The sequence below is a fragment of the Notothenia rossii genome (genome assembly GCF_949606895.1).
Source record: "Notothenia rossii genome assembly, chromosome: 2".
Classification (NCBI taxonomy): domain Eukaryota; kingdom Metazoa; phylum Chordata; class Actinopteri; order Perciformes; family Nototheniidae; genus Notothenia; species Notothenia rossii.
In genome coordinates, this window is record NC_136904.1 from 61,094,273 (window position 1) to 61,108,277 (window position 14,005).

Here is a 14,005-nt window from a genome sequence, read left to right on the forward strand (position 1 = left end):
CTCCACCATGAACTTCAATAAGTCAAAGTACAGGTCCAGACTTACTGATGCACATCTTCAAGCCATACTGAGGGTTTCAACTGCTTCCTCCCTCAAACCAAATGTGGCTCAGCTGTGTGAGATGAAGCGCTGCCAGGTCTCTACCAGCAAGGAGTACACTGTAAAACCCAATGTTGCTCTTTAGTTATCATGACTCATTTTTACTTGTCAATCCAACACAGATTTGTGCAAAAAGTCATTTTAACTTAAAATAATTAATTGATAACGTCTCAACCACATGGAAGTTGACTCAATTAAGACCCTTTGTTATGTTAACAAGATAAATCAAGTTGAGTCTAGTTGAGTTGACAAATGCACAAAAGTTATAGACTTGTGCGTCATCACGCTGTACGCTGTGTAGCACGTTTTGCGTCCTTCCCTGCTAAGCGCGCGCATTGTTCGGTGGATGGAACAACGCCAGAGACTGAATATACATCGTATTTTAACAAGGTGAGTGTAAATGTTATATTGATAGCTTACAAGTAATATTTAAGACATGTTTTACGTTTTTTAATTGGTTACATTATCGTCCGTGTTGCCCGTTTATTGAAAACGGAACAGCAAAACTTTTGGTGAAATTCACAGTGGGAATAGCTAACAGCTTAGCAGCCCGAGTTAGCTAGCTGCTAGCAAACAGCGCAGCCATTCCCTCCTGTTTGACTTGTTGATTAGTTTGTTTCCCAGACTTTTTAATTTAAATTACCCCCTGCCCAGTTTGGTGTGCGTATTGAGAATGTCTTTTTTATTTCATTAAAAAATTGTGTTCTTCAAACTTTTAATTGCTATAGTTAAAATGAGTTGCACGTGCACTAAATAGGCTATGAGTAAACCATGGTGGAGAATTTTTCGGACAACAGTTAATAGGATGCGTTTAATTTTTACTTATTATACACATATATATATACACATATATTTGTGTGTGTAGTTTTTTTCACATGCTGTTGCAATTGGTTGCAACAACTAGTAACGTTAGAAAAACTACAACACCACACCGGATCTAGCTAGACTGGAAACAAGACAATAGGCACGCCGTTTGGCAGCCGGCCAATAGTAGTAGGCTAACGTTACGGTTCGAGTGAGTGGCGAGCGCGATACGACGAAATGGATGATAAAAAGATTCAGAGAAATGGCCCGCCTTGCACGCAAGTACTTAGCAGCACCGGCAACATCACTACCTTCTGAGAGGTTGTTTTCAGTGTCTGGGCATGTTGTGCAAAAGAAGCGAGCTTCACTGTTGTCTGAAAATGTCAACAGGCTTGTCTGTTTGAGTAGCTGGCTGAAAGCAAAGAAGTTGTAGGCTTACAAAGGTAAGCCTACAACTTCTTTGCTTTCAGCTTTCAGTTTTATTGGTTACCTAACTGTTACTGTTCATTGTTTCTGAAATACGTTTTCTGACTGCTATGTTCACAGCAAACTTTAGAAAAAGGAAATATTAAGCCATGGTCTAACTTTATAATTGTATTTTGTACTGCCCTGTTTGCATGTTGCTTCTAATAAAAGAAACATGTGCATAAAGCAAGCCAATCCACTTTTCCATGTTCATAAGAGCATTAAAATGAAAAAAAATAATGGGACAAAAATAAATCAAGGGACATTTAGAATAGATAAAAGTGTGTGATTAATTGCGATTAATTGTGAGTTAACTATGACATTCATGCGATTAATCGCGATTAAATATTTTAATCGTTTGACAGCACTAATATATATAGCTTTGAGGAAAATATAACATGCTTATTAAACTACCATGTAATATCTCTGTCCTAATTCTTTCTTACTTTTCTTTTTCCAGGTGTACATGATCAAGATCCAAACGTGAATGCGGTGGATTTGTAAGTTTTGTACCTATTACTCAGGAAATCGCAAAAGAATAATTGAACATTATAGAGCCATTCATGGACATCATGGAAGAAATTGCCCTTTGCCCTGTATCTACAGTGACTGTCCGCTAGTTTTCCGATCACAGGAATCCCTTAATAAGCATTTAAGAGAACATGGACTTTCACATCATGGACCTGTTGGAGGGTTAAACCTTAAAATTAACTGTCAATTGTGTGACATCAATTATCCAGTGACTATAAAACAGTACTTTGGTCATCTTGGGAAACATCTTAGAAACAAAGAGACAGTTACCTGCCCTTTTAATCACTGTTCTCACGAAACAAGAAATTACACTACCTTTACTTCGCATAAAAGTCGTTTTCACAACAATGCCACACTACAAGACTTGAAATCTGAGCTTATTACTCAAACACATTTAGGCGTGGAACTTGTGGCTGATCAAGTGGTTTCAGATGTCAGTGATGCAGAATGTTCTGAGGATGAGATTGTAAATGAGCAGGAGGATACCTCTGATAAAGTTCAAGCAAGACTTGCGTCTTTACTTCTGCGATTGGAAACTGTTTTACATGTCTCAAAGACTGCAGTTCAGCAAATAGTTACAGAATTTAGGGATATTGGTGTTTTATTGAGTGAGGTAAACAAAAATACTCTTGATAAAGCATTAAGGCAGAATGGATGTACCATTGATGAAAACACTATACATTTAGTAAAGGATACCTTGTGCCAGGCAAATCATTTTAGCTGTCTTTCAGAGGGTGGGTCTTTGTCAACTGACAAAAGGAGGTCATCTTTTTTCAAAGAAAACTTCAGTTTAATCAACCCAGTTGAATATGTTTTAGATTTTTCATCAAAAAAAACATTTGTTTATGTGCCAATCTTGCGTGTTCTTCAAGCGTTATTGAATAGGGGTGATGTAATTGACAGAGTTTTGGAAGAAAACCGAAAATCACCATCTGGCCAGTATAAGTCTTTTTTTGATGCATCGTACTGTAAAGAAAATCCACTTGTTAATGGTGAAGATCTAAGTATTTCTTTGGGCTCGTATATTGATGACTTTGAGATCTGTAACCCTTTAGGCACCTCAAGAAAGAAACATAAGCTGTGTGCAATCTATTGGATAATTGGCAATTTGCCTGTAAGAGACAGATCATCATTGTCTACTATATATCTGGCTGCCCTATGCAAAAGTCAAGATATTAAAAAATGTGGTTATGGTCCAATTGTTCAACCACTGCTGAGAGACCTACAGTTGCTTGAAAAGGAAGGAATTTACATCGACAGGTTAGGAACCAGTGTCAGAGGCACAGTGCTATACATTTCATCAGATAATTTGGGGGCACATTCATTTGCTGGCTTTCAGGAGTCCTTTAATGTGGACAAGTTTTGCAGATTTTGCCTTGCAAGTCGAAAAGATATTCAAACTTGTTCTGTAAGAAGTGGGTCATTTGTATTGAGAACGATAGAGTCACATAACCTGAACCTGTCTGAGCTTAAAGAAAACACAAATTTGAAAAGTGTAAATGGTGTAAAACGTGAATGTGTTCTAAATGAACTACAATACTTTCATTGTATAACAGGGTTTCCACCTGACTTTTTGCACGACCTATTTGAAGGCATTGTACCCTTTGAGCTGTGTTTGTGTTTGAAAAAATTCATTGACAGGAAATATTTCACATTAGATAATTTAAATACTGCCATACAGTACTTCCCTTATAAGTACTCTGACAAAACCAATTGTCCTCAAAAAATGTCTGTAAATTTTCATTTGTCTGGAACCATAGGAGGAAATGGCCACGAGAATTGGACTCTGTTAAGGTTGTTGCCATTAATTATTGGTGATGATGTCCCTGAAAATGATGATGCATGGTCTCTGATTCTGGAACTGAAAGACATTGTTGAAATCTTGGCATCGTCCGCTTTTACAGATGAAAGCATCTGTTACCTAGAAGCAAAGATCTTTGAACATAGGAAACTTTTAACAGATGTATTTCCTGATGTGAAACTCAAACCCAAACATCATTTTCTAGAGCATTATCCCCATCTGATTCGTTGCTTTGGACCTGTGGTTGACTTCTGGACATTTCGCTTCGAAGCAAAACACAGTTTTTTCAAGAAAGCTGTTCGTGATATTAATAACTTCAAGAACATTGTGTTGTCTCTGGCCAACAGACACCAGCTTATGTTGGCATACCATTTTGACATGCCTTGCCTGTTCAAGCCAGCAGTAGAAGTAGAGAGGACAACACACAATTCCCTTGAAAATGTGCCCCTCCCAGTCAAACTAGCTATTCAGCACAAATTCAGTCATCTGACCACTATATCACTTGCCACAACAGCCTTAATACATGGAACAAAATATGTAAAGGGGATGTTTGTATCATTTGGAAGCACAAGTGGACTCCCTGATTTCTGCCAAGTCCTGTACATTGTGATAGTGGACAACAAGGCATTCGTTGTTCTTCAACCTTTCTCTGGTTGTTACCTGGACCACTATAGATGTTATGAAGTTTGCAGTGCTGAGGATTCCCAACTGGTTGTGGTCGACCCTGCAGAGCTGAACCACTACGTCCCCCTGACAGCCTACGTGGTGCAAGGCAGACTCCTGATTTCTCCCAAGGCATTCCTGCTACACTGAGGTAATCCTTTTGCTTATTTTCAGGATAATTTAAGTAATAATAATTGTCTTATAGGCCTTAGTTTCATTAACAACTCTACCTTATGTTCTATACTTTTATATAGTTCATTATTTTACTACCATTGTTTTTAAATAATAAAAAGTAACCTTCTTTACATCTTAACAGGGTTTAAACAAAATCTTAAATTGATAGTCTACGGCAAGGCCACAACGCCTTGCATTGCACTCTCCTACAGCAAAACCCCATACTTAGTTGACTGAAGCCCCGTCCTTTTCCCATCTACACTAAATCTCTTCACCGAAAATAGCAGATCTACAAGCTCACAACATGTCAGACATAGTGAGCTTGTAGATCTGTAATTTACACAGAATGTTCCCAATATTGGGATATAGGCCTCATGTGGTTAAATTACTTACTAGGTCGGGGTTCTACTATGACATGTGATCATTACTTTGCCTTGTTTATAAGAAAATGTATATTTGTTTTGTTCTTTTTAGATTCACCATGTTGCTGCGTGTCATCCTAACCGAAGAGGACATTCGGAGGGTCACCATTGAGAACATGCCCGACACGGTTGATGACCTGCACTTGATCCTCAAAAACAAGCTTGGATTGGAAGGAGTTTTGAGGGTACAATTTCAAGATTCAATGTTCAATAACGAGCTTTGCAACTTGAGTAACATGTCAGATCTCCCTAAAGATAAAGTGACTTTAAAAGTGTACAGTCATCCTCTTGAAGAACTCCAAGTTCATACAGAAGAACTTTATTATCATACAGACTCAACGTTGGACACTGCAAGCTTAACCACAACCCCTGAGTCGAGCCCCAGTCGAGTCCAGTCCACCTGCAGTCGTCACCTGCCTCAGTCATTTCAGATCGCTACTTTTGCGTTTGATACAGAGCTAAGGTTAAGGGAAGGAAATGAAGCCTTCCAGAAAGATGGAACCCTTCTTGATATCTCCAAATGCATGAAATCAGACATTTTGGAAAAAATAGCAGAAGCGGTTTATGCCTATAGCCCATACCCACAACATGAGGAATATGCTTTGGTGGCGCAAGCGCTCATCAAAAAACATCCATGTCTGAGGGAACCAGGGTCTGTCGCTGGATGGCACTGTTGGACGTTTAGATTAAAGTTTAAAATGGGTAACTTCAGACAAAAGCTCCGAGAGGCTGGATGCCCAGAGCTCAAGATCAACTCACTCAACTCACGGTCATCCAGCACATCTGGGAAAAGAACTCTTAAGAGGGCTAGAAAATCAGAAGTCAACTTCTTGCCAGACATCCCGGAAGGAAAAACAAAACACTCCCTTGACGAAGAAAGGACAGCAATGCTCACAGAAATGAAGAAGAGGAAGGTTGATTGGAAGCAAATTCAAGCGATGATGACCAGCACCTTCTCTTTGCGGAGAAAGGAAATCTTAGAGGATGAGCCACCTGTGGCTGACATCAAAGATAAATGGCCAGCACTGTTCTCTGAACGTCAGGTAAAGTACTTCTCTATTTCAAATGTGATTGAGGAAGATCAGATTGGAGGCTGATTAAGAATAGAAAGATATGTTGTACACAATGGCTAATGTCTGCTGTCATGAAGATTATACAGTTATATACATACAGTATATCAGTGATATTGAATTTACAGCCAATCCCTCGGCTTGTTCTTTGCTTCTTTTATGCCTACTAGATTGAAGCAGAGTTTGCTCGCCTCACCACTGTTGACCTGAAAGGCTGCCTCTTCGCTGGTCTTGACAAGTATCTGCAGAGGTTCATTGATATCTACAAAGCCAAGCCTGGTGTGGTGGAGCTGAAGAAGCTGTTGACAACACTGGATAGTGATGTAAGTATGCTTACGTGATATTTTACACTGTTTTTCTGTTAAAAAAAGTTCTTATAGTAAATGTTACTATAGCGTTGGTTCAGTAACAGGCTTCTCCCAGTCCCTGTCTCTCCAGCTCTTTATAAACAGCAAATGTACTTTCACACGGGTCAATGGTGTCTTCCAATTAGGAGAAAGAACCGCTTTATCAGCTTCAATTTTATAGTTTTCCAATTTTGTCTGCAGCTCTCACTCACACTCACACACACTTATCATTTATTTACTGTTAAATACTCTATTCTGATGTTATCTGACTGAAGCTGTTCCATTGGTTGTGTATTGTCTATTATTTTTAGTGTTCCAACCAATGGAAAAGGACTGTTGTGTTGATGGGGATCCCCCACTACCTCAAAGAGGTTTCGTCCAACTTTTACAAGAAAGTTCAGGTATATTTTATTTTATATTTATATTTTCCGTCAGTGCAGATCAGGCCCCCATTCTTACCCTTACTTGTACGTATCCTGTATTTTAGGACCTAAACAGTGGGTTGGGACCAATCATGAGTAAAAGGCCCTTTCTTTGTTTCCAATTTTCCTCAAAATATTTACTTCATTTTTGAGCGCTAACCGCTCCAACATGTGGCTTTGTGTGTATGTCCGTACCAGCATGGCCTCGATGGCAGTGTCCAAGCTTAGGAGTATAAATGAACTCATCGAAAGCACCGCTCATTTCACACTGGGTGGGATTTTTTTTTTCTTTTTTTAATAAAGCCCTTAAAAAATTTGGTTTTTAAGTACTCAACAGCTCATATTTTTTTTTTTTTTTTTTTTTGTGAAGTGTTGTGAGATTGTAGGTCAGCTATTTTCATTAGTTTGGGTCCCCGGGAGTGTGTCTTAAGATAAAATTTTTAGGAACCACTGGTGTGTTTCATGCTTAATGCTGTTGTGGCCACAACAACAGAATCAATAAAGGTTTATTTTATCACGTTTTCCACTTTGTTTAGGCCACAGATGCTGAGGAGGACATGACAAGAGGAATGATGCTGGGCATCCTCATAGTGGCAGACGGGGATGATACTGTCAGTTTCGCAGTGGTCATCGAGGAAGAAATCATCTTTCCATCAGTCAGTGATTTTCCAACAGCTGTGTCACTGCTGATGGGTCTGCTCTACGCACTCAACATCGACTATCCCAAAGGCATAAGGTACACATTTGAAGTCATTCAGAAGGTGCTCATGGACATTGGTGGAGGCCATTGCACTGCTTTGGTTCATGGCTTGAGAAACAAACTCTTGAGGAAGACCATGTAAGCTTAAAGCAGAGTTTAAGCATTGACCCTGAACTTGATGGACATTGGAGGAGTCATGGACTGAGAAATGGACTCCCATTTAAGTTTGATTGTTGGAGAACTGCACACAGCAATATTGTGTATTGTTACATGGCTTGAGATACAGACTCTTGAGGAAGCCCGTGTAAGCTTAAGGCAGAGTGTAAATATTGATACTCAAGTAGAAAATGCAAGTTCAACTGAACAAACAAAATGTGAACTTGGTATGAGAAATGGACTCTATATTTTGTTATTTTGGTTAGACATCCTGTAGATTGTGTACTGCATTTGACAATTTAATGACTTGTGCAGGTTTACATGCCACTTTGGAAGGGCACACACTGTGGATTTGTTGGGATATTTACACTGTGGATTTTGGGTATAGCGACACAGTGTATTTGGAACACAGTAACACACAGTGTATTTGGGACACATAACACACGGTGTGGATTTATTTGGGGGACACAGTAACACACACGGTGTGTATTTATTTGGGGGGGACAGTAACACACACGGTGTGTATTTATTTGGGGGACAGTAACACACACAGTGTGGATTTGTTGCACTGAGGTTTTATCCACACTGTGTGAAACTTCAGTGTTTACTTAATCTTATTTGCGATGCATTATTTAGAATTGCACATGTTTTGATGCATTTTTTTTATTCTTTAGTTAATTGCTCTATTTGTAACTGGCTGCACATTGTTGAATGCCAACACGTTTGTTTAAGATGTCATCAAAATGAAAACTTAAATGTCGACTTAAATTTCTATAACTTGCAATGCAAAATATATTTGAGTATTGATGATTGCCTAAATAGGATGCATTAAATAATAGATAACACATCAAGTATTATGGTAGTATGATTAACTGCCCACAGTGAGATGGTAAGAAAGAACAAGGCAAGGCTATTAAAAAAAGCTTTCTGGTACAAATGTTCCATTTTGATGACATCATGTGTTGGTACTGTCTTAAAGGAGTAGTTCACCCAAAAAAGGGACTTATTTTCTATCAGTTACACACCCCATGAAGCCTTGAATTCATGGAGATTTATTTTTACTTTTGTTAGATTGGATCGTTGGATGGTTGGATTGTTGGATTATTGTCTTCTGATGCATTATTCTTGTTCCCAAAATTGTTTTTATTGAGACTCATCTGTTTTTATTAAAGATGCTTGAGTTGGATCTCAGTGTTTTTGGTTCATAAAGTTGTATCTTCAATAAAACAAGAAACATATTGGGCAGTATTTGTTGTTAAATTGTATTAGATGTCTGGGGTGAAAACTGCATTACATTTAAGCAGATAAACTCATTAGCATTGCAGTTAAATCAACCAAAAACTAAAGTAGTATTGACTTAAGGTTAAGTTATATCAACTAAAGGTATCAAGTTATATCAACTGAAGTTATCAAGTTATATCAACTAAAGCTATCAATTAGTGAAGTTATATCAACTTCAGTTATCAAGTTATATCAACTAAAGGTATCAAGTGCTGAAGTTAAATTAACTAAAGTTATCAAGTTATATCAACTAAAGCTATCAAGTTAGACAAACTAAAGTTGGAGTTGAGTCCAATAGCAATATTTATTTGAGTTAACTCAATTGTCTTTGTTGTCTTGACGTAAAATTCTTTCGCAGCATGGATACGCAAATATTTAAGTTGAAACAACAAGTTGGGTCTTACAGTGTAGGCAAGGAAGAGCAACTGTACATAGTTATGTTGTGAAGAACAGTTCATGTTAAGAAGATGTTGAAGAACTGTTAATGTTGTATTTTTTAATAAATGTTTTGCGGAATAATTGAAGCGGCCCAGACTTGCCAAGACTCTACGTCCAGCGGCCCCCAGGTAAATTGAGTCTGAGACCCCTGATTTAGATGATCCAGAAGAAGATTGGGAGAATGTCATATGGTCAGATGAAACCAAAATATAACTTTTTGGTAAAAACTCAACTAGACGTGTTTGGAGGAGAAAGAATGCTGAGTTGCATCTAAAGAACACCATACCTACTGTGAAACATGGGGGTGGAAACATCATGCTTTGGGGCTGTTTTTCTGCAAAGGGACCAGGACGACTGATCTGTGTAAAGGAAATAATGAATGGGGCCATGTATCGTGACATTTTGAGTGACAACCTCCTTCCATCAGCAAGGGCATTGAAGATGAAACGTGGCTGGGTCTTTCAGCATGACAATGATCCCAAACACACCGCCCGGGCAACGAAGGAGTGGCTTCGTAAGAAGTGGCTTCGTAAGAAGCATTTCAAGGTCCTGGAGTGGCCTAGCCAGTCTCCAGATCTCAACCCCATAAAAAATCTTTGGAGGGAGTTGAAAGTCCGTGTTGCCCAGCGACAGCCCCAAAACATCACTGCTCTAGAGCATGGGCGAAGTTTGAACTTTAAGGTTGGGGGTGCCAAAAAATAACTACAAATGTAATGTATAGCTATAGGCTGCAACACAAGGATTCATACATGAAAATTGATCAGGATAGCCTACAGGCTACTGCAGGTGTGTTTTCATAACTAATATGCCCAATAGATTAAATTACTATGGCAGCGGAACTCGCCGCAAAATAAAACGGCTGCTGCGGCACATACTGCTGCTATAATTAGGCTATAACACAGAGGTCTGTAGGATCAATGTTCCCCAATGCTCACACACTTTTTAATGAACTGTATAGGCATACTAACTAATAACTGTAGGATATAAGCACAGCAGTTTTATCACATTTTGACCTAATTTCAGCGATGAAAACAAAGCCAAACAACAAAGTAATGACTTTTGTTCACCGTCATCTAGTGATTATGATCTCCATGCATTCAGCGTCTCTGCCCCACAACTGTCAGCAGCGGCCGCTAGCAGGACCGAAGCATGTGAGCACAACGCAAACGGGAGGATTTGGAGGATTTTGGTTTGAGCGTGGAGCGGTGTCTGCTGCTTACTGCAGCTGGCTATCCCCGGATGCAGATGCTGCGCAATTACGCATTTAAGCTCAACAAAACGAAATAATTTGAATGAATGGCTTACCTAGTGCAGCATCAGGCGCCTCTTTTTCCGGCTGGCATAGATGTCCACTATCTTCTCAACTGACAGTTTTGCAGTCAAATCTCCCTCAATGTGCAGCAGGGCCAGATCAGAAAATCTCTCCTGGATCATTGTAGTTCTCAGCCAGTTTCTGATCCTCCTCATTGCTGAGAAACTTCTCTCTGATGTCGCTGATCCAATGGGCAATTGGTGATCCTTGTCAGTGCAAGCTGGAGTAATGGGAAGAAGTTTGGATAGCTCTCCTTGCTCACTTCGTTTTGCAGGTCCTTCAGGTTAATGGGAGATTGGACAGCACATTTGATCAGGTCCATTTCTGCTGTCACCAGCTGTGGATGGACGATCTTGAGGCTTGCATATTTTCTCAGAAGTGGTTCAATGCCTTTCTTCTCACACTTTATCACAGCATCACATGCCGCTGCAAGCTCCATGGCTTCACCTGAAAACCGTCTGTCCAACTCGGCCATCATATTGTCCAGCACAGGGAGATATAAATGACAGTAGATGGCGTGAGCCTCAAATTGTCCGTCTATTTCCTCATTCCTTTCATCTCGTTGGCGCTGCCCAAGTGTGGCCCCCACTACATACTGGTAAAGTGACAAAGGGGGTCTTGAACTTCTTTTTCGCTTTGCCATGGAGGGGGGGTCACTTTCTGCAGTGGCAACTGGCATGCCGACGTCCTCGCCAAACTGCTTGATCTGGCTCCATATGTCTTGCCAACCTTCCTCCTCTCCTCTGCGTTCCCTCAAGTGTGCTCTCAGACTGTTGATCGTGGAGGCAGCATCTGCAAGTGTTGTGGATTTGGACTGAAGTTTCTTGTGAACAACGTGCACAACCCGCAGTAGGTCCTCAAGGATAATGAGGCAGGCGATGAAGCCAGGTGTGGTCATGTGATTATACAACCCACTTGCTTCCACTGACCATTTCTCTCCTTCATCCACCATCTCCTTCAGACAGCGTGTGATAGGCACATAATGTGATTTAACCGCAAAGACGCATCGCCATTTGCTCGCCCAACGCGTGTCACTGGGTTGCCCAATTTCCTTTGCCTTCATCTCGAGTGTTTTCTGCATCGCCAGAAACCTGTGGTGGTTGCTTGGTTCTGAAAACACGGAGTACAGCTTATCAATAACATTTAACGTCATTTTGATGTCTCTGTTGACTGTGCATGATTCCACCAGGACCAGATTAAGTTTATGGGCCATGCAGTGTACGTAGATGGCAAAGGGGTAATCTTCCTTGATACGCTGCTGCACTCCAGTTAAATGCACTGTCTGCACTCAGACATAAATGAGGCCCCATCATACGACTGTGCGACTATTGGGACGTCCTGCAGTCCACATGACTCCAACCCCTTCTTGATACCCTCAACAATCCCAGCAGCATCTCGGGAGGCAGAGCAGTCAATGAAGCAGATTAATCGCTCCTTAACCTGTAGCTTTTCTGCATATCTGATACACACAGACAGTTGTTCAGACTTTGATGATTTGGCCTCATCCGCGATAACCGTGAAAAAACCAGTCTCACGCACTGCATTTGCTATTTCCTCTCTGACTAGCTCTGCACACAAAGAGATGACCTCGTTTTGAAAATCTGGACTTGTACAATTAAACTACTTCTCATCCTGCATTTTGCGGAAACTTGGGTCATACTTGCCGAGGAAGTCGCACAGACTCAAAAAGTTTCCCTTTGTTTCATCATCATCATCCGGCTTGCTTTTATCTGTTTCTGTATCGACTGTATTTGTGTGCTTTTTTTCATTTTTATTTTCTTGTATTTCCTTTTTTCTCCATTGTATTTCCCGATGTCCACGGAAAGGGAAGCCCAGTTGAGACAGCAGCTTAACGACATCCACGACCTTTGTCAAATACTCCCTGTTTTTATCCACTGTGTTCTGGTGACTGGTTGACAAGTGGACTCTGACAGATCCATGCTTTTCAGTTTCCTTGTAGCCCTCCCACAGTCTCATGCAGGCCTTGTGTTTTTCACAAGAGCTATGCTTTATCAGCCTCTCAGTTAGCTTACTCCAATATCGCCCGCCTTGTTTAGCTAGTGTGTCTTCCTCCTCTCCAATCTCCTTGGAAAGGTGGCGGCAACAAAAACAAAACACTGCTTCCCTTGAAACCGAGTACTCCAGCCACGGATGCTTGTTATAAAAGAATGCAGAAAAGCAACGATTTCTATCTCCAATTTTGTGTCTTGGGAAAACGGGAAGCACTGGCTGTTTGGGGCCCACACTTTTATCTCCTAGGTCACTGGGAAGTTGACCGCCATCAGAGGCTGTCTCACAGGGATTGCAAGCGGCGGGAGCTGCGGTGCCGACCGGCGCCAAGATGTGGTGGCTGGTCGACGGGCGAGGCGGGACTGGCGGGTCCGGAGCAGGTGCAGCTTGGGTGGCAGCAACGGTGGCGCTGGAACTTGAATCCGAAACTGGAGTTGTTTTGGTTGCGAAGAACCTGCGTATATCCATTTTTTTAGTCTTCTCCTGTCAGGTTTTGGCGGCTGGCAGACTCGACTTGTCTGAATTTGAGTGCTCAAAGTGCGCATGTGCGTGCAGCGTGTGAGCGCGCAGCAGCTGCACAGATCGTCTGTGTAGACTCATTTTTGAGTAATGTTCTGTCTCTGACAGCAGTACACACTGAGACAATATGTTTGTGGATTTAAATGTATTATGTTTATTGAGTTTGCATTTATTGATATAGCGTTCCAGAGTTATATTTATCTAGGCCACCTACTATCTGTACATCATAACTAAACATTTTTAAAAAAAGACTCCAGCCACCAGGGGGTGCCGGGCACCCCGGGAACCCCCCCAAACTTCGCCTATGAAATACACATGATTATAGCATGAGGGGCTAGAGAACCAAAGATAATTGAATAAAACAAAAGAAAACACCAGCGATACTTAGCTCAATCAAAGTAGGATTTGCCTCCTCTTTGCCTCCCTCGTGACTTCGTCTGGCTGACGCTCCAGGAAAGAGCAACCTAAGATGGACACCTGATTGCTGAGGTCTCAAAGCTGTGGGGGCACGCCCCTCTGATTAGTTAACTCTCTTCAGCTGGTGGGCGACAGCAGAGTGTTCCTGCCTATTGTAATGCAGGGTTGAGGCGCGTGACCCACTGAGACCTGTCTTACAGGTTGAGTTGAGCAGATCTGAGATTTAAAATCTCTCAGAAATCGCAGTTTTAGCTACAATAACTACAGAACAATTATACAGAGTAGAATAAATGAAACAGAGAAGTCTATTTAAACAAGAATATAACTTCCAGTGATTGCTGAGTCAGTATAGATCAGGGGTCACCAACCTTTTT

At 40.9% G+C, this 14,005-nt stretch overlaps 1 protein-coding gene and 1 long non-coding RNA gene across 5 annotated transcripts in view; both read left to right on the plus strand.

The window, feature by feature from the left end:
- LOC307029174 overlaps window positions 1-14,005 on the plus strand; it is a 690,427-nt gene that overhangs the window by 58,404 nt on the left and 618,018 nt on the right. The window lies entirely within an intron of this gene.
- LOC307030502 (sterile alpha motif domain-containing protein 3-like) lies at window positions 235-8,717 on the plus strand. Of its 3 annotated transcripts, XM_079666981.1 has the most exons (6): window positions 235-489; window positions 1,829-1,868; window positions 4,375-4,514; window positions 5,012-5,144; window positions 6,200-6,352; window positions 7,335-8,717. In XM_079666981.1, the coding sequence occupies exons 4-6, from the start codon at window positions 5,019-5,021 to the stop codon at window positions 7,638-7,640; spliced, it is 585 nt and encodes a 194-aa protein (XP_079523107.1). In that variant the 5' UTR covers window positions 235-489; window positions 1,829-1,868; window positions 4,375-4,514; window positions 5,012-5,018; the 3' UTR covers window positions 7,641-8,717. The 3 variants fall into 3 exon arrangements, with proteins under 3 accessions (XP_079523107.1, XP_079523106.1, XP_079523105.1); XM_079666980.1 differs by lacking the exons at window positions 235-489; window positions 1,829-1,868 and having other exon boundaries at window positions 3,099-4,514; XM_079666979.1 differs by lacking the exons at window positions 235-489; window positions 1,829-1,868; window positions 4,375-4,514; window positions 5,012-5,144 and adding an exon at window positions 5,461-6,002.

Excerpts from the sequence above, each read along its gene's own strand:
- LOC307030502 (XM_079666979.1), top strand. The coding sequence starts at position 5,484 with ATGAAATCAGACATTTTGGAAAAAATAGCAGAAGCGGTTTATGCCTAT. Across the intron at positions 6,003-6,199 it reads CACTGTTCTCTGAACGTCAG|ATTGAAGCAGAGTTTGCTCG; the intron begins GTAAAGTACTTC and ends TATGCCTACTAG. Across the intron at positions 6,353-7,334 it reads TGACAACACTGGATAGTGAT|GCCACAGATGCTGAGGAGGA; the intron begins GTAAGTATGCTT and ends CACTTTGTTTAG.